Source organism: Chaetura pelagica, unplaced genomic scaffold (genome assembly GCF_000747805.2).
Source record: "Chaetura pelagica isolate M959 unplaced genomic scaffold, ChaPel_1.0 scaffold316, whole genome shotgun sequence".
Classification (NCBI taxonomy): domain Eukaryota; kingdom Metazoa; phylum Chordata; class Aves; order Apodiformes; family Apodidae; genus Chaetura; species Chaetura pelagica.
Window position 1 is genome coordinate 381,519 of NW_009953497.1, and position 23,175 is coordinate 404,693.

General features: G+C 53.6%; 1 protein-coding gene across 1 annotated transcript in view; it reads left to right on the top strand.

The window, feature by feature from the left end:
* PLXNA1 (plexin A1) overlaps nt 1-23,175 on the top strand; it is a 99,859-nt gene that overhangs the window by 29,071 nt on the left and 47,613 nt on the right. The window contains exons 3-8 of the mRNA XM_009999278.1: nt 6,240-6,380; nt 7,172-7,272; nt 7,740-7,863; nt 9,986-10,139; nt 10,562-10,661; nt 19,598-19,712. Of these exons, the coding sequence (XP_009997580.1) occupies nt 6,240-6,380; nt 7,172-7,272; nt 7,740-7,863; nt 9,986-10,139; nt 10,562-10,661; nt 19,598-19,712 (735 nt within the window). The remainder of the gene's footprint in view (nt 1-6,239; nt 6,381-7,171; nt 7,273-7,739; nt 7,864-9,985; nt 10,140-10,561; nt 10,662-19,597; nt 19,713-23,175) is intronic.

The window sequence follows — 23,175 nt, forward strand, 5'->3', positions numbered from 1 at the left end:
GTCTGGGTGTCTGGGCTGCTCCCAACTGGTGCATTCTTGCAGGGCAGCTGGCAGGAGAGGCGGCTGAAGGGTTCCCGGCTGTCGGCTGTCGGCACACCCCTCATAGCTGGGATGTTTCTGTCTCCAGATCCTGGGAGATGCATCCCCATAACCCTGCCTGTGCCCTGACCATCTGTACCCTTGTAGCTGGGTGTGCTGCTTGGCAAGCCCTGGTAAAGTGTGGCCAGGGCTCTCCTGATGGTGATTTTCTTGACCGCTGTACAACACTAGAGGTCTTCCCCTGGGTGCCAAAACTTGGTAGCCTGCAATAGAGCAAGTAGGGGAGGAGCCCCCCTACCCTGGTCTTGCATGCTAGTGCCTCTCTCTCCAGCATCCCCCACCCTCATTGTGCCCCCAGAAACAGCTGATGCCCTGGCCCCACAGCTGATGCCATGGCCCTGCAGCTGCTCCCAGACCCACATTTTGCTGGGTGCAGTGGTGGGGGTAGGAGAGGGCATCCCTCCAGGAGCAGCTGATGCTGGAACGTCATTTTAAACTGCTTGCCTTCCTTTGGAAACTGGAGAGGAGATGTGCAGGCAGCAGCTGCTGGTCCCTGGGGGAAGGCTGTGGAGGAAGGCATGTGGAGGGCAGCTGGTGTCCCTGTCCCCCCTGCTGCCTTGGGGTGAGCCTAGGCCACATGCCAGGGGGGGCTGTGCCTGCTGGCACCCCGGGGGGGGGTCCCTCTCCCTCAGCTGGGCATAGGATACTCCCTTTCCGGCTGTGGGCTTGTCAGGGTGGTGTTGCATGAGGGTACCCAGCAGCTGTCACTGCCTGCCCAAGGTGGCCAGGCTGCTCAGGTTCTCTGTTGCCTCTGAGAGGTGGCTCTGTGATTCGGGGTTCAGCTCTGCTGGGACCCACTCCTGTCCTGGTTTGATTTGCTCCGTCCTGTGCCCTTTGGGCAGATGGAGCAAAAATCGAAGCAAAATGCTGGGGGTGTTAGTGTGGCTCTGCTTCCACGGAGGAGGGATGTGCATCTGTTGGCTTGGGTGCAGAAGCCCAGGGTTTTGGTGGTGCCTGAGCCATGAGCACCAGTGGTGTGAAGAGGGGAAGGTTTTAGTCCCAGAGCTGGACTCTGCCCTTCACACGTGTCAAAGCTTTTTCGTCCTCTCAGCTCAGGGCTGTGCTGTGGAGCTGCTCACTGGCAAGAGGATGGGGCAGGTCGTGGGTGAAGGTGGGACAAGGACCTCGATCCAGCATCTTCTCCTTGCAGCCCTGTCTTGTCCCCCCTGCTCAGTCTCTGTCTCTGATTCATATCCCTAGGGCTGGGGGACTCTCCACTTCCCCACTGAGTGCTGGGAGAGAAGGGGGGAGGCTTTGAAATGCACTCCTGTGAATAAGCCCTTCTTTCGAGTTGCCCATCAGTGCCGTGCGAGCCCCGTGGAACTGGGAAGGGTCCCCGTGAAAAGGCTGCAGAGTGTGTTTGAGGCAGATAAGTCCCTGCCTTTGAAGTGTGGCAGGCGGGCGAAGGCGCCCTCCTCTTGTAGCTGCTGCCAGCCGCTGTGAATTAATCACAGCCCTGTACAGATAAGAGTACAAAGCCTGGGTGAGCACTTCTGCCCAGAGGAGGGGTCTGCGGGGGCCGCTTGGGACCCAGGATGGGGACTTGCAAGCCTGGAGGGAGGGAGATGGAGGGCTGGGCTGGGAGAGCCCCATGGGGGCACCGGCTGTGGGGTGGTGAAGAGCTTCCTCTTCCTGGAGGTGGGCTGGGGGGAATCTCTTCTGTGGTGAGACCGATCCCTTGGGGACCCCTCTGCCAGTGTCCCCAGGCATGTGTTTTTGGTCCTGCTGGGAGCTGGTGGCCCACACCAGCATCAGCCAGACCCCTGCCAGTGCGTGTTTAATCCAAAAGCAACCTTTGCATGTCTGCAGCTGCCTTCTCCCTCCAGCTGTGTTTCCTTCCTCCCTGCCTGGCATCCCTGGCTGTAAAGCCCCATCCTCCATGGCAATTCTGCTCTGGACCCACTGCCAGCTCTGGGTGGCTGCCAGGTCACGGCTGCTGCCCTTTGTTCATCTCATCGCCTGTCTTTCCAGAAGGCAGGCCTAGGGAGAGGCTCCTCTCTGCAATGTGCCCGTTGCTGGTGGTCATAAGGTTGTTGAGAGCTTTTCCCCTTCATGGTTTGGGGAGCAGTTATGGCAGTGGGGATGTGCCTTCTCACCTGGACAAGCCTGGAGGGTGTCTTGCCCAGGGGAAAAAACCTGCTGGGTTTAGGTCCAATGGAAGGAGCATTGTCTCTTCCTTCCCAGGGTTTTTCCTTCCTCTTGCTGTTTGTGTGGGTTTTGGCTCCCAGCCTTCAGGTACAGCAGCTCTTCACCAGTGCCGGCCATGGTGGGGCCTGAGCCCTGCAGAAGCTTCTGGGTGCTCCAGCATCGTTCTCTGTAAAGGAGAGCCAAGCTTTGGAGGGAGCGCTGGGCTTCAGGCAGCAGTGGGACCTACTGGTGCAGTTGTCTGGCTGTGACTCTGCACCACAGTGTGCTTCTTAGTGAGGTGATGTGCTGTCATCCTTCCTCAAAACCCATATGGGATGGAATCTCCATTCTCCAGCCAAGACCAGACCATCCCCAGGAACCCTCTCTGTGCAGTGCCTTGTTACACTGGGGTGCCCAGAGGTCGAAGCATTACATGCCATCCTTATCCTCATCCTCATCATTCCTTCATTCTTTTACTGGGCTTCTTCACAGCTGGCCTGGGAGGCAAGTGACCTCTTGGGTGAGATGCTGTTGTATCTCCCGGCCTTGTGCTACCTCCACCAGCTTGCTTGGCTTCTGGGGGATCAGGTTGGAAACCTTTACCTCTTCAGAGTGAAGTTGTGCTGGGTGCTTGCCCTGAGGGGTGATGAGCTCCTCACTTGGGTGGGGAGAGTGTGTGTGTGGACCTCTGGCAGAGCAGCCTCTAGTCTTGCTTTGAGATGATTCACCCCCACCCCAATATTCTCCGTTTTCTTTAATGAGCCAGCAGCCCAACAAATCAACCCTCCTGCTCCTCCACCTTGGCATAGCCCCAGGGTCCACCAGACCCCTGGGGTTCCTGCCAACCCCTGGGCAGGAGACAGCCCTGCCCAGCTGCTGCCTGAAGCAGCCTGAGGCAGGCAGGATTGAGGGCAGGAATCCTGAGCGAGAAATTAGTGCAAGTAATTATTAGTATTGGGTAATTATATCAGCCTCAGGATGAGGAGAAAGGTTAATGGGTTTATTTATTTATTTATTTTAAATAAATGCCTTTTCCCCTGGGTGGGAAGGCAGGCAGGGTGGGCAGGAAGGAATGTGTTTCCAAGGGGGGCTGCTCTGATTAAACTGTATCCTCTTCCCCTTCCCCTGGCCCCAGCTACCCTGCGGGTGTGGGGAGAGGGGGGGAAGTTGTCCCTCCCCGCAGTGTGTAAGAGACTGGATGGGAAACCCCTTGGGCATCCCTTGCACGGCTCTTTCCACATTATAGTCCAAACAGTCCATCATCTTCTTACCACCTGGGATGGGCAGGTTCCCACCAGGCTAATTCTGTTGAAAAGGCCCTGATGCCTGGTTCCCACCTCTGCCTGTACAGCAGTGTTGTGGACAGTCAGGTCCTCCTGGTATGGGATGACAATGAGATCTAACTGCCAGTCATGTCCTGGTGCTGGGGAGGAGCAGCAGGATGGGTTTGCCTAGTACAGGCTAACTCAAAAACTCCCTTGTGCCCTGCCTCTGGCTAACCAGGAAACAAATTTGATGATGGCCAGGTCTTCCAAATTTCATTTTCCTGAATCCCAAACCTGTCTCTAGAGCACCCTTAGCAGGAGGAGAGGCTCTGGAGAAGTGGATTCCCGTGTGTGGGCATATGGGGTGGTCCCATGCCCCTCACCAAAACACCCTGATGTGTGCAGGCTGGGCTCCAGCCCTGTATGACTACTGTGAGTATTTTTAGGTTCTTCCTGGAGCCTCAAATTAACTGGAAGTGCTTCACGTCTGGGTGTGGTGTTTGGTGGTTTTTTTTTTTTAATACATCTCTTTCCCAGCACTGCACAGTGCAATAATGTAATGGGGAAATTACCCCGCTAGTTAAAAATTACTGCCAGCTCGACATCCAGCCATAGATCTATTTTAGAACCAGGGAAAAACTATATTGATTATTCTGCGCTGCAACTGCGGCCCATAAAAAGGTTGGAAAGGTGCGTTTGTCACGTTGCTGTAGCCAGGGGAGGAGATGATGCCTTGCTACTGGGAGTGGGGCTGCTCCCCGTTACCCTTCTCCGGAGAACTGGCTCAGACAGGACTTTGTAGGGCAGAAGCTGAGAGCCAGGAGGGGAGTGACATGTGGGGGGACTTGGGCGGGGACTTGGCAGCGTTGGGTCCTGGGGGTGATGCTGGGTGCTGTGGGGCAGGAGGTGCTGTCTGGCCCTGTACTGCAGGTTTTTGAGGCTTGACTTTCCCAGATTTTTGGAGTAGGAGCAAATGTGTTAAGAAAGATGCCCTTCCACTCCAAAAGGGCAAACAGAGGCTTTAGGGAAAGTTTTCGGCATCTCTGGCTTCCCCTGTGGTACCCAGGGTGCGGGTGATGGGGAGTGGAGTCTGTGTATGGGTCTGCCAAAGGTTGCTGAGAAGGCAGGCAAGTACCAGGACCCCTGTGGATTATGGAGAAGGCTCTTCAGTCCTGTGACAGGACACACAGGGGGTTTTTGGTTGTGCCGTGGGCTCCCAAGAGTTACATCTGGCCCTGCAAGCCCTGTCCTCATGTCCCCTGGGGAGAGAGTGGCCCCTTTGCTCACTGCTGCACAGGACTCGTTGCTCTCTGGTTGCTCAGGGGTCTCTTTCTTAATTAAATACATTTGTTTTGTAAAACTGCCTAAAAATAATCCGGGGCTGGTGCATGCAGGAGGCTGGCGGTGAATCAAAGGCGCCGCTCTAATTAAACGGGCCCCAGTTTGTTTGTGAGCTGCATACATTTCCATGCTAATCAGCTGCTCACCGGGATCCTGCTTTCCTGGCCCTGTATCCTCCTGATTGGGAACTACACAAATGCCAGAAGGGATTTATTGCAGGAGGGGGTCAAGGAGGCAGAGGTGCTGGAGAAGCTGCCATGGGGGCACATGGCTGTGCTGGGCTGTAGGTGTGATGGTCAGGACCGGGCTGTGGGATGCATTTTGAGGGATGCTTCAAAGCAGCAGATTTGTCCCCGTGCTGTGGGGGGATCCTGAGTCCTGTGGCTGCAGGTGCTGAACCTGCTCCTGGTGTGCCAGCAGCACTATGGAGCTGATTCCAGGAAGCATTTGTTCCATCTTGGCTGGACATGCTGCTTCTCTCCCTGTCTCTGGGTTTTTGGCAGAATGGGCTGCTGGTGTGACCCCCATCCCATCCTATCCCATCCCATGGGAGTAGACCTGACCCACTGAGCCATTTCTCTGGCACTCTCTCCCCCTGGAGGCTGCCCTGTGCTGAGGATCTCCCCAGTCTGTGGAGATGGTGAGGGCTGGCATTGACAGGAGGTGTCTCACACTCAGGGATGTGGCAGTCAGGTCATGGCAAGCAGCACAGCTGAGTTTAGCTCCTGCTGGGCTGGTGCCTCCAGCCCCGTGGTGCCTCGTGATGTGGTTATTGCCAGTACAGCCACAAACCCCTCTACTTAGGAAGAGCTTTAAGGTAATTGTGAGCTGCGAGGGGATTAAAGCCTTTGCCACGTTCCTGCTCAGGGAACAAAGGCACTTTCTGAACCTCTGTTGACCCCCAGCTTCCTTGAGACCCTCTTGACTTCCCCAGTCACGACCCCAAGTGTTTCCTCTGATGGATGGGGAGACGGGAGCTCTGTCTGTGTGTGCCATGGCATCCTGCCTGGCCAGGGCTCTGTGTGGTGCAGTGTGTGAGCTACTTAGGGTATTGCTGTGGGAAGACAGGGTTTGCTGCTTTGCTGGGGGCTCATCCATGCCACACTACAAGTTGAAGGGGCTTTGGGACTGAGTGGCAGCGGGGGAAGTGGGGCAGTGCAGGGGAGGGCTGTGGATATGGCTTCCTCCACTGCAGAGGGGTGCCACTGTCAGCAAAAAAGGAAAGAATACGTTGCAGTTTGCCCTTCAGGAAAGGGCTGGGATGTTTGCAGTGTGACTGCTGCTTTGCTATGCTGTGGTGGCCATGGCATGGTCATGCTGGTGTAGGATGGAGGAGTGGCATGTTCCCCTTCCTGCTTCCCGGGTTGTGTGTGAGACCCTGCTCACCTCCCCTTGCTCTCCCCACAGATCCTGGTGGACTTGACAGCTGAGAGGAAGCGCCAAGCGCTGCAGTACGAGAATGTCGTGGCCCACGAGGGCAGCTCCATCTTGCGAGACCTTGTGCTGAGCCCTGACCGCCAGCACATCTATGCCATGACTGAGAAACAGGTAAGGGGAGGGCACAGCAGCCCCTCTGCTCTCCTGACTTGGCAGCCCATGTTGTAGTCCCAGCCCACAGCCTTGTGCCCTGGGAAGCCTTCTGGGCAGCTCACCAGAGCGGTCTGGCCTTTGCTTCCTGGGATCAGGGCTGCCTGGGGACTCCTGTCCCAGGGAACAGCAGCAGCTCCTCCTGGCTCCTCTCTGCAAAACCACTCCCCTGAGGCACTGACTCTGTGGTCCTGCCTCCTCCCCTCCATGGAGCTGCATGGGTGCAGCTGCCTGGTGCTGCTGGCCCCTCATGGCAGGTGAGCAGGCAGCTCCCTGCCTCCTGCACCCCCTCCCCTTCTCCTCCCCTCTCCTTAATAAAACCTGCTTTCTTTCCTACTATGGCTTGGTGTTATCAGAGTGCTGGTGGAAAGTAATTAAATGAACAGTTGTAACAGAGCTCGAAGGGCTTGGTGAATGAGAGGATTTTAATCAAATCTAGAGGAGCAATTAATAAAGGACCGGTAACCCTTTTGGAGCAGGGATGTGGCAGCTGTGGGGTGCCTGGCCGGCACCAGGAGCAAAGATGCTGTGGTGGAAGGAGCTTGCTGGGGATAAAACCCTCCTTGGCCTTCAAATGTTCTGTCTGGGCCTGGTAGAGGAGCAGGTGATGGTGGGGGGGTCAGCCTGCTCCCTGCTGCTGCTTCCTGTCTAACAGGCCAGGGTGAGTCTGTGCTGGGTCTGTCTCCTGCAGGGTCTGGGCACAACAGGGAAAGACACAGCCCATCCTCATCACTCCTTGCCTGTTCCTGCAGGTGACGCGGGTGCCGGTGGAGAGCTGTGAGCAGTACGAGAGCTGCGAGCTGTGCCTGGGCTCCCGGGACCCCCACTGTGGCTGGGGTGTCCTCCACAACGTGTAAGTACCATAGGATCAACCCTGGGGCCACACCAGGGATCCACGACTGGCAAACCATGTCTGTACACACCACAGGTCTCCCTGGGGACATCCCTCCCAGGCTTTGGTCCCAAAATGCAGGGGGATGGAGTGGTCTGAGAGGTCTGCCATCCCTTCCCTTGGTGCCTGTGCTGTGCTCATGAGCACCCATGTGTGCTGAAGTTGCTGGCAGGGCCCCACTGATCCTGCCCTCGAGCTCCTGGGTTCAGTGTCCTTGTGCCAATAGGAAAAACTGTTACGAAAAACCCCAGAAGTGTCCCCAGTGCTGTCACTGTGGGAAAGCAGAGCTCCTGTACAGGTCTCGGGCACCTAGCTAGGCTGGGCATCACCTCCATACCAAAGGTTCTGTTTGCTGTGGTGTCAGCCCTGAGCCGTGCAAGACCCTGGAGGATTCTCCTCCTTACTGTGGTGGTTTCGTCCTCTTCCAGGTGCTCGCGCAAGGACCGGTGCGAGCGGGCGGACGAGCCCCAGCGCTTCGCCTCCGACCTGCAGCAGTGTGTCCAGCTCACTGTCCAGCCAAAGAACATCTCGGTCACCATGTCCGAGGTCCCGGTAAGTCACCTCTGCTGCTCATGCATCTCCCCCCAAGCCACCTCCTGACCCTCTGGAAGGAGTGGCTGGGGAGGCAGCAATTAAAACCAAGTAACGAGTATATGACAAATAGGGAGAAAGGGGAAGAGAGGTCTGAGATAAATAAAACATAGCAAAGTGCAGGGCATTGACAAGGGCTGGCCTATTGATGGAGATAATAAACCAGTTGATGATTATTCAGAAAAGACATAACCGAGCAATAAATATTTCTCCACAATATAAACAACATCAAAGGTGCTGTTTGCAGGCCAGCAATCCATCTGGCTCAATAGGCTGTCTCTGACCCTGGCCTGCAGTAGATATTTTGGGATGAGCCTTCTATGCACAACTTGCTGCACAACTCTGTGCAGACAAAAAGGATGATGGACTTCCCTGAAGTATTTTCCGGGCCATTAGCACCAGGAAGAGAACATGAAACAGTGTATACTAGCAATAAAGTTTTGAAAACTGCCAGGTTTGGATATCTGGCACTTGGGATTCCTAAAACAGTTGGCCGGGGAGCTCTGTGGCTTGTGAATGTTTTTTAAGAATATGACTTTGTAATAAATAAGTGAATGTTGAGAAAAGCCCAGGAAACAGAAAAGGTGCTCTTTTTTTTTTGCCCACATGCAGAAGGGGCCAAATGGTCTGAGAGTTGCTTAGTTTGACATCAGGTTTAGAAGAGCTAAAGGAAAAAAAAAACTGGTGCAGGATACAACAGATAAAGAATTAAGGATGGGAATATAATTAATGCCAGTCAACATGGTTTTATGTCAAACAAACCACATTTTGTTCTTTGATGAGATTATGACTTGAATTAGAAGGGGAAACTGCAGGGATGTGATGTCTTTAGGTTTCTACCAGGCATCTGACTTCATACAACACAATGTTCTGATTACAAATTTGCATTATACAATATTGATAAAGCGCGTGTTAAATGGATTAAGAACTGGCTCTGTGACAGATCTCAAAAAGTCCTCATCAGAGGGGAATTGTCTCCGGATGGGAACAGTTTGGAAAGCACTTCTGCAGGGGCTAGTGTTCATTGGTAACATGGAAATAAATGTGAGATGGCTGCAATGGGACCTGCTGGGATGTCAAGGCTGTCACTGGGATGGGACTGGGTGAGATTCCTCTGCAGAGCAGTCGGGTTTCAGTGAGGCTGGTTTGGCTGAGAAATTGGAGTTTGAGCCTAGTTAAACTTGGAGTGAGAAGACAGGCATTTGCCCAGCGTCCTGGGAAGTGGTGCCAGGGCTGAGCTCTCACTGCGGGGCTCTCAGTACTCTCTGGGTGAAGCCAGGAGCTGGGTAGGTTTTTCACCTCTCCGGTGATTATCTACCTGACTAATGTCAGGATGCTTCTCAGAGGTCTGCTGTGGTCTGCACAGGGATGCTGCACTCAGGCTGGGGTCCAGCTTTGAAAGTGGGAGGCTGTAAACATCACACAAATGAGCTGAAGGCTGGAGAAAACGCCTTGCAGTGAGAGACTTCCAGAGCTCAATCTGCTTAGCTTATCAAAAAGAAGATTAAGAGGTGACTTGATTACAGAGTATAAGTGCCTTTACAAGGAGCAAATATCAGGGACTAAAGGGCTTTTTAATCTATCAAGGAAAGGCATAACAAGAACTAATGGCTGGAAGCTGTGAAAAATTCAAATTAGAAGTAAGGCAAGCGTTTTGTAAAGTGAGAACTGCTGACCCTGGGAACGACTTTGTGAGGGAAGAGGTGGATTCCTCCCCTCCTCAGCTCTGCCAGATTGGATGCCTTTCCGTGAAATACTCTAGCTGCATATTCTGCTTGGTCTCTGTAGAGGTGAGGCATAATGGCTTGTGGTAGTGAGAGGGCAGAGGATGGGAGGCTGAGAGTCATTACTTTTTTTAAACTTGTTTAAATCCTCTCTCCTTGCATGAGCAGGGAGGTCTGTGGATGGGGCTCACTGGCAAAAGCCCAGAATAGGTCTCCCCGCCACGTGTGGGTAGTGCAAAAGGGATTACACCCCTGGTCTCTTTGTTTTGGCAGTAGGTTGTCTGCTGCTCTATGTAACAGATGTGAAGGAGTTGTCTTTGCTAGTTTTCTGCATTAATGCTCTTACCTCTCCTCCCCAGCTGGTTCTTCAGGCCTGGAATGTCCCAGATCTCTCGGCAGGAGTCAACTGCTCCTTTGAAGACTTCACTGAGTCTGAGAGCCGCATTGAAGATGGAAAGATCTACTGCAGCTCTCCCTCTGCCAAGGATGTCATCCCTATCACCAGGGGCCGTGGTGAGCTTGTACCCTGGGTTGGGAAGAAAGCCTGAGACAAACCTTGTCCGCCTTATTGCCCCACATTGAAATGTGGAGGAGGATAGTCCTCCCATGGTGATGGGGTCTAGAACTTTCTTCTGACCCCAGAACTGTTCAGCTCCCTTTTGGTACCACCAATACAACCCAAAGCATCAGCCTCCATGCCAACAGGCTGCAGTTAGCTGAAGGGTCTCAGAGCTGTACTAGGGTTCTGTTGGCCCCTTAGGTGTCTGGGTTGGTGTGGGTGAACACTTTCTATTGCCCGGTCTGGGGGATTTTGTTAGTGGGCTGGGATGGCTGGTCATGCCCGACTCCCTCCACCCCAGCGCAAGCCTTGGACTGAATGCTGAACCAGGTACTGTGTCCTTTCTGATGCCTTTTTCTGCTTGGGTCTCTCCCAGGGGACAAGCGAGTGGTGAAGCTCTACCTGAAATCTAAGGAGACGGGGAAGAAGTTTGCCTCTGTGGATTTTGTTTTCTACAACTGCAGTGTCCATCAGTCGTAAGTGACCTGGGCTTTGCGAGTAGGCTCTGGGAACAGATTGGTGGGGCAGTGTGAGACTGGGAGAGAGAGATCTCAGCTTTGTGGGTGCTGGTGTTGCAAGAGGTAAGGGCAGTCAAGTGTAGTGTTTGCAGTGAGAAATCTCTTCCTTTTGCCCTTGAAAACTGGGACAGTGACCAGAGCAGCCACAGCTGGTTTTAGCGTGTGGGAACATGTAGCATCAGGGCAGAATCTCACTTAAAGACAGGGCTTTGGGTTTGGCAAAGCTTTGGAAGAAAAGCGAGATTACTGCATTGCAGACTGTAATAATCCATGTGACTGAAAATGCCAAGCATCTTGTTGTTCCTAGAAACAGGTAATAGGAATGACTTGGCGATGCAAAAGGAGAAACCTGTGTTTTCCTTCCATGGTACCTGCTTCCCAGGCTTTCTGGAGAGCAAGCTGGAAAGTTACAGTAGCATGGGATGGATCATGCTGCATGTCCTGGGGCATTTATTCAAGAATTTCCTAACTGGAAGTAACTGAATTTGCTTTCTTGTCAGGCTGCCTTGAAATCTACTCCACATATGGGTTTTTAGGCAGTTTGAGATACGGATGTGAAAAAATAGAGGGGGTGTGGGTTATTGATGTGATGTCTAAGCAGGGTGTCCAAAGCCTCTAACAGTGAGCTCCTGATGAGGAGCTGTGGATGTCGTGTTTGAGTGGCAGGGAGAGGGGTCTGCTGTGGGAATGTTGGAGAGCATGCTGGGGTGTGTTTGGGCAAAGAATTTGGAGCTCAAGAATGCGAGCGATTTCATTACCCTGCCAGAAACCTCCCATGGATGGTGGTGCTCTGGCTGATCAGTAATTATAGATAAGCAAATGCAGAGTGATCTCTTTAGACGGCTTTTTGCAAAGTGTCTAGGCTGGCTTGGTGGGGCCCTGCTGCAGGTGGATTTTCCATTTTGATCAGGGAAAAATTAGGTGAGATGCAGGTGCCCGGGCTGGGTACCTTGCAGTGACCTCCGAGGGGGATGTGTCAGAGGAGAGCCCCAGGGGCTCATCAGCCTCCAACAGGATTGCAGTGATGCCAGGAAGGAATGGCTCCTGCAAACCTTGTGCATCACAGTCCTGGGATTTCTGCATTTCTGTCCTGTCTGCTCTTTGCATGGGGAGCAGGTCTCTGCTGCTGTGTCGGCAAGGGAGGAGAGAGTTTGCAAACTTGACTTTCTTCTTCACCTTGACTCCTGAAATGAGCTTTGTCTCCCTTCACGTCGTGTGGTTTCAATAACATTAGCTCAGCTTTGGCTCAGGCTGGCTGCATGTCATTATTTTGCAAATCAAAAAGCAGATGTGACTTTTATTTTTCTAAATGAAAGAAAGACGACTTTTAAGTACACATGGCATTGGAGTCCCTCCAATCAGGGCTCCAGCATTTTGGTCTTGGGGGAAGAGGTGTTGAGGGAACTGGCATTTTATTTTATGTGCCTGACACAGGAGGGGAAAAAAAACCCCAGCCCCCCCTACACAAACCTACAACCAAGAGCCCTGACTGATTTATTACTGCGTTGATGTTTAATTTTGGATGCATTATTTAAAAAGGCTAATTATGGATGCATTAATATTTATGGGCTCCGGTTGGAGCTGATAGAAAAGTCTATGTTCTAGGCTGGTGAGCATTATTATTATTTTCTTTAAGTCAAAAATTTTAGAGTTTGGAGGCAGTTTTAACTATGTGACCTGCAGTCTAGCCATAGCCAAAGAGCATGACAGTACCTAGGATGATGCAATACTTTTAAATACTGTTTGCAGACAGGCGTCTTTAATGGATCTCTTTGGAGTTAATAGCCTTTCAGATCCAGGTTTCATATTTTGTGGAGGAAAATCTATACGTCAGCCTGATAAATTCTGTATTAGGAACAATATGCTTTTCCATGAGGCTAATGTTTTTCCTGTGGAGTTCTCTGATAGCTCTGCATTACTTTTTATATTTGGGAGGCTTTGGTTAGGTTGGGAGCCGGACGCCTGCATGTTTAATCATTTCTCAGCTGAGGACGAAAGGTTTAGGTGAGATTTTTTTTAGATGGCAGTGGAGTGATGGGAGGATTGTAAGGCAGCTCTTCTGGGTGGCTCCAGGGAAGCCAATGCAGTTCCACAGGGGAGAGTCCCACCCTTCCTATTTTCAGCAGATGCCTGTAAAAGCACCACCAAATCTCACTGCTAAAGCCCTTTTACAGGCTGTGGGGTTGGTGTGTGCATCCCAGCTCTCTTGTTTCCTACTGCCTTGCAAAACTCTTCTTCCCTTGCATTTTCAAGGACTGCTGGAACCAGCCTGGTCCAGGGAGGGGTGGCAGAAGAGAAATGTCTAATCCCTTCTCCTATAGGGAAGGAGGGATACAGAAGAGGATGTGCTGTCTGTGTGTTTGGCTTGTGACAGGCAAGGCTGAGGTGATGCCTTCCAGGTAAAGCCCTGTTGCTGTCCTGTCTGTTATTGCAGGGCTTTATATTGTAACCTGGTGTGATGGGACTGTCCCCATTGCAGACCAGCATTGCTGGCTGCTCGGGTACATCTCCATGTGGGGTCCCTGGGAACCCTGGTCTGGAACTCACACCCTCTCTGAGGCTTCATTCCTGTCTCCAGCAGGGTCACCTGGCAAGCTTCTGTTGGTCCCAACTTGGTGTACTGCACCCTGGCAGCACTGGGGCTCCCATGGGGCTCTGGCAGGCATTTCCAGGCAGAGGCATCTTTTGGACACCTTGCTGCTGAAGGCTGGTGCCTCAGGCAGGGTTTGTTTCTGGCTGAGCTGTGAGAGAAGCATTGAAGCAGGGAGTGGAAACGTGGAGGTTGATGCAGGAAAAATACCGCGTCCCTTGCAAAGGGAGGTGTGGGTGACTGAGGGTCGCTGCCAGCCCGCGGCACAGGCACAGCTCCTGCTGACAGGCTGTGTGGTTCCTGTGGTGGAGGACAGGATGGAAACCCCATGGCAGGGATGGGGGTGGGTTCCCTTGGGGGTTTCCTAAGGGGTACCGATGAAGTGCAGGCATTTAAAGACCGCTTGGTGCCTTTGATCACCTAATGAGTCAGCCCGTGTCCAGCGCGTGCGCCAGCAGATGTTGAGGTTGTCTTTGTCAGCGCTGAACTCCCTCTTCAAAGCCTTTGTGGGGAAATGAGTCCCCTTTCAAGATAAAGACATAGCACCGGGCTCCCTGCCTGCCTCCAGCAGAGCCCGAGCTTGCTGGTGAGGTGGGCAAGTAAGGAATCCTCCTGGAAAGCCACTGAGCAATTCCAGGGAGTACCAAGATGTATTTCTTTTTACTGTTCCATGTTTGTCCTCTGGGTTCCTCTTCTGGAAACTCTGCTCCTTAAGTTCTGTCGTGGTTTGTCTTTTTTGAAGAGTGTGGCTGTGGGGAGGAGGATGGCAAGTGGAGAGAGACGGGGAAGAAGACAAAAGCCTTTGGCACGTCCTTCAATGCTGTGGGTGGGTTTTGCAGCACTGCTGGTTTTACAAGCACCAGCGTGCCCAGTGCATCATCAGACTCCCCTCCTGCATGACTAGTCATTCCATTGTGGAAGCAAAAATCCAGGTGGTGGCACAGGGGAAGAGAGAAAAATCACATGTCAGCGGGTCTGATGCCAAGAGAGCAGCCTGGAACTTCTGCTGGTGCACCCCTGTGCTCTGTCCCCTATGCAGGAGGTGGTCATGGTGGTGCCAGCCTCCTTGTTGTGCCTCGCTGCAGTGGTGGTTGTGACACTCAGGTCCATCAGCTGCAGAGTGCTGAGTTTCTCCAAGGCTGGAGACATGCCAAGCAGCTCTGACTCCTCCCAGCCAGAAAGATGTGACTTTGCCGTGGCTCCATCCCACAGGTCAGGCTTTCCCTGTAAGCCTCCATTAAGTAAATGGGATTTTAATTCATGTCCCAGGGGCTGGGAGCAGCAGGGCTGGGCCGGGAGGGCAGGGCTGGCCTGCTCTGGTGGCTGAGGCACCGGTTGCCACCCTTGGGGCAATGCTAGCCCCTGTGCTGCTGGGCTTCTCACTGCAGCCTTTCTGGCTGCCCCTACCACCGAGCTGCCTGCACAGGCCTGGCTGCTTTGCTGGCCCAGCACTGCTCATTTACAGATGCCTACAGATGCTTCCTTTTTGAAACCATGGACAGATAGCTGCAAGCAGTTGAGTGTTTCTGAGTTGGCACGGCTGAGCTGCAAGGCAGTAACCGATCCCTGTGTGTTCCTAGGCTGGAGCAGGTGGAAAATCCGGTAAGATGGCCCCAGAGACCATTCAGGGTAACCTGGTTTATGTCAGATTTGTTGTGAAGGAGGAGGGCTGGTGCAGCCTGGTTTTGTGTTTCTGTGAGGGGAGGCAGCTGAAGGTGCTTCAAGTTAATTACCTTAAAAACCAGGGCCTGATTCTGCATCCTCCGTCCAAGGAGGATGGATGTCCTGAACTACCCTGCAGTAGATCTGCTTGCCCAACCCTTACCCTGAGAGTAAGGCCCTTGGCAAAATGCAGCAGGGACGGGCAAGTGTCAGGTTGGTACAAAAGGAAGGGCAGAAATGGATTGAGGGGAGCAGGGATGGAGGAAGGTGAGAGCTGATCCCCTACCCTGCAGCTCTTCCAGCTTCAGGTCTGGGCAGGGCTGCCTGAAGGCCCTTGTAGGGGCTTCGGGGGCACCAACCATCTGTTCCTGCTGCTCTTCAGGATTTCCCCCTCTTCCTGGGGCAGAGAGATGGATATGAAACTCAAAGCACAGCCTCACCCCTGACAGCTGTTGCTCCAGATGCAGCTATGCCGGAGTTGAGTATTTGCTAAGGATGAATCCTTTTTGCCAAGAGGTCTGAGGAGCAGTTGGGGTCTTGCAGGCAGGCTGTGCTGCATGTGTGCAGATGCTGTTTCCATCAGCACTGTGTTTATCATTTCCCTTCTCAGTGGACCTCCCTTGCTCTGCTCTTGGTGCCATTCAACTTGCTTCTGTTCCTCTTCCCTGCCCTTTGCTCTGTGTCCTTCCTCCAGGAATGCACTGCTCCATGGGAGCAGCCTCAGTGTGTGCGCGCACACGCGTGTGCGATGCTTGCACCCCCGTCCCTCCTGTGTTTGCTGCTCGGGATTATTTTACCCGTGTAGATGGCAGTTTTGTTTTGTACCTTCCCCACTGCTCCTTCAGGCGCGTGGCACACCTGGGGCTGGGAGTGCAGGAAGGAGAGTGGGTGTGGAGCCAGGATCTGGTGCTGCTGACTTCCTGTGCTTCCCATCAGCTGTGCCATCACTTTGGATCAGGCATGGAGACAGCTATGACCTTGTTGTGGTGGCCAGAGGTGCCTTCTGCAGAGCTGCTTGGGCACCCAGGAAGGAGCTGGTGCCTGAAGCCACCCCTGGGTCTGGGCTTTTCCTGCAGTGATGCTTGTGATCCTGCCCCAAATCCTGGAGATGTATCCTGCTCTGAAATGCTCCTTCGCTGCCCTGTTGCCCTCTCCATGCTGCTGCTTTTCTGCAGCCATGTGAGGTGTTTCCCTAGCACAGCTGCAGCAGATTTGGGATTGGTTGTGAAAGTGGAGGGGAGCAGTGTCGGGAGGTCTTCTAGTGAGTTGGGGGCAAGTGTGGAGGCTGTGGGAAGGCTCTGGCTCTGCCCCTGGGAGACTGAAAGGTGGGCAGGGCTGCCTGCTCTTTCTGGGGGACGTTTCAGGACAGCAGCAAGCCTGGACTTGTTTGGGGAGGGGGTGTTTTGCACTCAGTGATCCTGAAATGCAGCTCTGAGGCTGGTGCCATTCTGCTTGCACGAGGACGTTAGATGGCAAGGGGGGCACTAGCAGTGGGTCTGACCCCCTTCCCCCTGCCCAGTCCGGGTTTTGTGTCCCTGGCAGGGCTGGGAATTAGGCAGATGAGGAGCAAGCTGTGGGTCTGTGTCTGCGCTGCACCCCCAGCATCAGTTTTCTGCCTGGCTGGGTTCTTGCACTCTCGGCATGCTTCAGGGAGGGGGGAGACTTCAACACATGAAGGAGGGCCTCCCTCTGATTATCAGGAGTGATGAAAGCCTCTTAGGCAAGAAGTGATGAGGGAAGAGTGCCTGACCGTGGGAAGGAGAGAGACGGCACAGATGGCATCATGCTGCTGAGCAACCTGCTCCTGTGCTGGGAACAGACAGCAGTGGCACATGGACACACTGGGGACATGGCCCTGGCTGTGCCACCCAGCCTGACCTGTGGCCAGGGAGCCCCTTTCCTCTCCTACCCTGGGTTTTGGGCAGCCTTGCAGGGAGCTGGGGTGATCAAACGGACATGCCGAAGTTGGCAAGAACGAGGCAGACTGAAAATGGGCTTTCACCCTGTTACTGGCACCTGGTCCCTGACTTGCTTGACACTTTTCAGGGTCCCAACTGAGAGGTTCTGACCCAGGCTCTAAATGCAGCAGAGGTGCTGTGGAGTGAGATGTGTGGTAGTGAGTGTTTGTATGGTGGCATTTGATGTCCTTGTGGCAGATGGAGAACCTCGGCAGAAGGGAGAGTGTGAAAACCATCTCCGAGGATGGGGCTTTAAAAATGGCTCAGTTAAGTTAAAAGCAGCTGGGAGGGTTTAAGGAGGAGGGGTACTATGCATCTCGGGGTGTGCTTTAGGTCCTTTGGCAAGTGGAGACCAGGAGACCTGCTGAGACGTGTAGTACTTAAATGGCAAAGGAGACCCTCAGGTGAGGAGGGACCCAAAACAGATGAGATTTGGCTTTGGCTCTGAAGAACTGCAGAGCAGAGCTGCAGCTCTGGGGTGCCCGGGGCAGGGCTGTGCTGGCTGCTTCACCCGACTGCTTTGAGGTGCCAGGCAAGGTGGTGGAGAGTGGAGTGAGAGCTCTTTTCGGAAACCCTGGAAGACCTGATGGCTGGAGAATCACTCCTTTAAGGAGGGCTAATTTCATGAGTGGGTTGGTGGTTGTGCCCCGGCACATGGCTTGCAACTGCTTGGACCAGGCTCCTCTTTTACATGACCTCTCTGTGGTCGCTCTACTTCCAGGAGGGTTAACCCCTGCTTTCCCTGCCCTGCTGCCTCCACATTTTAGATTTGTCTGCCTACTTGTCCCTGATTGAGCCCTTATCAGGAGGGCAGGAACCATCCTTTTGCTTTGTTTGTGTCCCCCACTCTCCCCGCCCTCTGCACCTCCCTCCATCAAAGCAACCAGAGATAGGAGGCTATGGCTCAGCTTTTAAGTTGAATCTCTGCAGCTGAAATAAAATTGCATACATTTGCATAAGGAGCATCTCAATTAGCATATTTGTGGGTAAAGCTAAAAGGGCTGTTCATTTGGAAGTGAAAATGTGAGCGAAACATGGGAATGACTTCCAGCCCCCTTTGCAAGCAGCTTAATTAAATATTTCCTTAGTGTGTGTGCATGGATTCAGGAAGCTTTTGCTGTATCTGTGAGGGTATGTGAAACCCCAGGGCGGGGAGGGAGCCCTAGGTATGCATTTGCACCCCAGTGCTGCCTGCCCCTGGTGCTACCTGTCACCATGGCTCTCTTGTGTGCTGTCCCTGCACCTCCAAAGTGACAAGGTTTTCTTTCTGATGCCAGGCCGAGTGATGCCATGTTTTCCCCATTGTTTCCCAGGGGGTAGAGGCAGAGGCAGCTGTGATTTAGGAGTAGCATGAGGCTGGGCAAGGCTGCCTGCCTCCTGCCAGAGCTGTGTTGAGAGGAAGAACCTGCCTTTGTTTAAATATAATTGCTTTGGACCAGATCCTGTTCATGCTCTCATCAGCGAGAACAGGTATGTTCTAGGGAGAAACACAGTCCTGCCTCTGCTTTTTTTTTCCCCTCTCTTTTTTTTAAAGCCAGGCTGATTATTTTTCTTGCTTTTGAGCTTGTTCCTCAGCAGCATTCCCATCTGCTCCCTGGGAGGGCAGCTTGGGCTGCACAGGACATGTCTGCTGCTGACCTGCTCCATGAAGGCTTGTTGCATTAATGAGGGACCTCACTGCTGCGCTGGGACAGTGTAGTGGGGAGGGCTCAGCCCCTTCCAGCCACACAGGGGTGAGAGCCCTGAAATCCACCTTCTGGCTGTGGGGGTCCTTGGGATTCCCCTGTGCTTGCAAACAGGGATGCCACGTGTTGTTTTTTTGAGGGGGGGGGGAATTAGCAAGTGGGCAGGCTGTTGGAGTGCTGCTTGTGGGAGTGGTTGTACAAGGGAGGGAGAAGTGTAAAGTCTCTGGGGCTAGTTTCTTTGCTAAGAGGGGTGGAGAGCAGAGCACAGGGCCCCAAGCATCCTGGGTGCCTGAGTGAATTCCACAGGAGATATGAGGAGAGGGGGACATGTGGGATTGTGCTGCACAAAGAGCCCAGAGAGGAGACTGGGGAAAGAGATGGAAATGTCTGTGGCTGGAGGGGGGTGGCCACATGCACGCACGCGCGGCCACAGAGGACTGAGGACGAGGGTGGCTGAGGGAGGGGGTCACACACAACCTTTTGTGAGCAGCTGAAAGGCGCTTCAGTCCCGAAATGTTAATCTGACCCAACCTTTCGCCAGTTATAATTTTCCTCTCAATGAACATGCATTAATCTGGCCCTTTCTCCCCTGTTCCCCCGCGGTGCAGGGCCCTTGTTCTGCCGCCTCTTGCTAAAACCGCCTTTCAGCGAACCCAAATAAAGCTCCTAAAGTCTGGAGCTCGGCCCCCGCCCAGCAGCAGGGAGGGCAGGAACTGCTTGCCAAGCTGAGGAGGGAGCATGGCTGCTGTGTCTGGGGCACAGCCAGGCCATGCTGGGAAGGCTGTTTCCCCTTACTCTGCCATGGGCAGAACCCAGGGGCCCCAGGTCTGTAGGCATCTCCCCTCCCAGCCTGCAGGTGCACAGCCCTTGCCCCACGTGTGCTGGTCCTTCCCACCCAGGGACACGGCATTGCCTAAGGATGCTGTCCTGCTGGAGCATCCTGAGAAGTGCCCCCATGGACCCAGCCCTAATGTTGCCTCTGCTTCTCTCTGTCCTCAGCTGCCTGTCCTGTGTGAACGGCTCCTTCCCCTGCCACTGGTGCAAGTACCGCCACATCTGCACCCACAACGCTGCCGACTGCTCCTTCCTGGAGGGACGTGTCAAGCTCTCTGAGGTAAGGTGACATGAGCTGGCTTCTTTCTCCTGTTGCAGTCTCCTGCCCTATAGGGAAGGGTTTAGAACAGGGAAAACCACTTTGGAAACCTTTCCCAGCACCTTGCCTGGGGTGCTGGGGCTGCCTGGGAAGCAATGAAGGAGTGGGAAGCGCTGCTGGGACTGTGTGCTGGTGGGGAGAGGCTGTGTCACTGCAGAGAGGCTGCCTGGGAAGCTGGGCACAGCCGAGAGCATTTTAGGCTGAATGAAGAGACAAACAAAGGCAGAGATGCTAAAGCATTTTCCTTTGATGTTTTTGAAGGGAGCAAGCTTGAACTGTCATTGCAGAACAGCTTGTTTTCGGAGAGAGGAAGGTTGAAATCCGTAAAACAAACCGTTTCGCTACACCTCACGCCTTCTTCATCTCAAATGCTTTGCTGAGAAACATGTTCTTTTGCTGGGGTTCATCCTGCACAGAATCCGTGTCATCCACTGGGGAAACATGTCAGTTCCATGCTTGCAGGAGGAGGTCCTGGTGTCCCCAGCCTGTGGTGGCATTGCTTGCTGCTTGGGTTGGTTCTGGAGGCCTGGCATGCAAATGCTGATTCAGGTCCTGAAGGGAGAGTTTTGGGAAGGACTTCTCTGTCCTGGAAGGGGGCTCTGGTTGAACTTGCCTGGGTTTTCAGTGGCCTGTGTGGTGGCCCAGTGGGAAGGGTCCTGCTGCTTGATGGGTGCTGCTGGGAGCAAAGTGTATGCTCTCCTCACAAAAGCAGCTCAAATGGATGTCCTCCTGGAGAAAGTGTTTGCCCAGATCATCTCTATAAACTCTGGTCTCTGAGCTCCAGCAGAGCTTGTGTCCTGCCAGCCTCCCAGGCCAGGACTGGTCCCCAGGAGCAGAGAAGAACAAGAAAGGCTTGTCTCTGCTTCATAGACCATGTGTGAAGGCAAGCAGCTGAGATGTTCCCCAAGGTCTTTGCTGTCCTGGCTGGCAGTGAGAGGAAGCCTGCCTCTGCATCTTCCCACTTGAGAGGAGCAGCATCTCTGAGTGAATATCCATCCCCTATAATTTGTGTCTTCTGAGGTCTGCCCTCATCTTTGGTGAGGAACTGTGGTCCTGTGGGTGTCCTTTTAGATCAGGGCTGTCCCCCCCTCCTCATGTCCCCCTTCTTCTGTGCTGAGAGAATGCACGGAGTCATATGCATCCCAGACGTGTCCCCCTTTGTGGCTGAGATGCCCCAATGAATTTTTCATTATCCCCTTCCTCCCCCTCTGCCTCTCTTGCCACTTGGAGAGCTCTCACAGGAGAGAGTGGGAGAGCTGGGCTATTACTCAGCCATTGCCCAGCCACCAGTAGCACCATCACTTTTGTGCAGGGATGGGATGGAGGAGCATCTGAGTTCCTGTGTACTGGGGCTGAGCATATGGGGTGGATTGACTGTGGCTGAATATCAGCTGGTGTCCAGCCATGGTCAACTCACTGAATTCCTGTGGGAAGCTGGAGCACCTGGTCCTGCTGCTTCTGCAGCCTCTCCCAGGGGAGCTGCTGTGTCTGTGGGGGAACATTTGGACTTTACAATCTGCAAAGGGAGCTGCTTAGGTCTCATACTTGGGTGCTTCAGCTTCAGGAGGGGGTGGACTTGCAGATGATGGTGGTGTCCCTGCATTGACCCGTGCTGGGCTCTTGTGATTCTTGCTCCAAGCATGAAGTTGAGTGAATTTGTTTCTCAGCCAAGGGCATCAGGAGAGCTGGAAAAGCCCAGCCTAGTACCCACCACATGAGGGGAAATTTAGTAATGTGAAAAGATCAGAAAAAGCTGTTTTCACCTAGCTTGTGCCTTAAAAAATCTGGGGAGGGATTGGGCTGTCCCAGATATCTCAGAAGCTCTTGAGGTTGCACTTCCAGCCAGCCCTGGCATTGCTTCTGCAAATGTGACACGTGGGATCCAGACCACTTGAGCCTGGTGGCTCTCGTCTGCCCAGTCCCCTTCTGAGGGCATGGAGAGGCTGCTGGGCAACTCCCTCTTCCCTGTCCAGCAAACCCAAAAGCATCTGTCTGTACCCCCAAGGGTGTTGTCTCTGGGACACATGCAGCTCTCCCACGGACCAGCTGCTTGGGAACTCATCTTGCTCCCAAGCATGGACAGGCTGTCGCTGGGCAGACCTTTTGGTCACACTGAGACCTGGATCAGTGCCTGGCTTGAGGTTTGGACAGCCTGGCTCAGCCTGTTTGCACATTGGTGTGGCCTTGAGCAGTTCCTGGTGAGGATGGTCAGATATCCTCAGACTGACCACTGCAGTGGGCTGTGTGTCAGGCTTGGGATGAGACATCCTGTCCCTGTCCCAGTCTCCAGCAGGGTGGTGTGGTGGGTGGGGAGGACTTGGTGCCAGCCCATGGCACCACTGGTCAAGTTGGTGGTAGATGTCCAGAACCGTCCTCTCTGTGGGAGGATGGCTAACTGGGAGAGTTATTTTAAGCAGGATTTGGTCTGTCTGTGTTAGCTGGAGTGTGGTGGGCTCTGGTTAGGACAGGCAGGGACAGGGGCTAATAGCAGCACTTAGCTCCATCTCTGTTGGTTCCCATGGTTTCCTAGATGGGAAAGCAATGTTTTGTGTGAAGATATAAAGAACCGACCCATGGCACTCTGTTCTGAGCATGCTGGAGATGTTTGCCTGGATTTTTGGGGGGTGGCAGGGCAGGAATGGGGCATGGGTAGGAGTCATCACTTATGTAAACATGCCTGGGAACTGCAGCAGCAGGAAGGATGTCCCTGCCCACGGCTGCGGTGGCTTTGAAGCCTGGGCTCTGGAGGTGACCCTCCTCTGTGGCTTGCTGGGAAGGGGTGATGAAGCAGCACAGGCTGCTCTTTGCTTTTCCTCTCTGATGGTGCTCAGTGGTGGATGCTGGAGTCTCCCATCCTGAAAAGCTGCTCTTCTGGTATAGTCCCTGCTGATGCAGAACTGCTGTGGAGGGTGAAAGGCCCCTGGCCTGCAGGGACCAAGTGTGTGGGTTCAGTCTAAGCAGGTGCAGCTTGTGTTTGTACTTCATTCTCCCACCAGTGAGAATGACCTCACTTTGTGAGGGAACCTCAAAGCCAGGATCAAGGCCAGCCCCAGGCTGCCTTCACCCCTGTCTCCACTGATGGTACAGCCTTTTAGCTGGAGCTGGGAGCTGCTGCAGAAACCCAAATTGCAGCGTTTTCAGCATCACTCGGAAGCTCTTACCTCTCCAAACAAATGTAGGACACCTTTGTCGTGTTCTCATCCAGCTAGAAAAACGGTTTTAATGGAGGAAATCCAAGTTGTACAATAATTGGCAATGTATGTGTGTTGGGATCTTGCTTTTCTGCTTGTCCCATCCCTTTGTAACTCCCTGCCCTGGAAGCTGGGGCTCTGCTGGGCTGGGGGGCTGGTTTTGGCAGGACAGGGAGCTCCGTGGCCCTTCCTAAGAGATGTAAGTGTCGGGCAATGCTGGGGCGAGTCTTGCC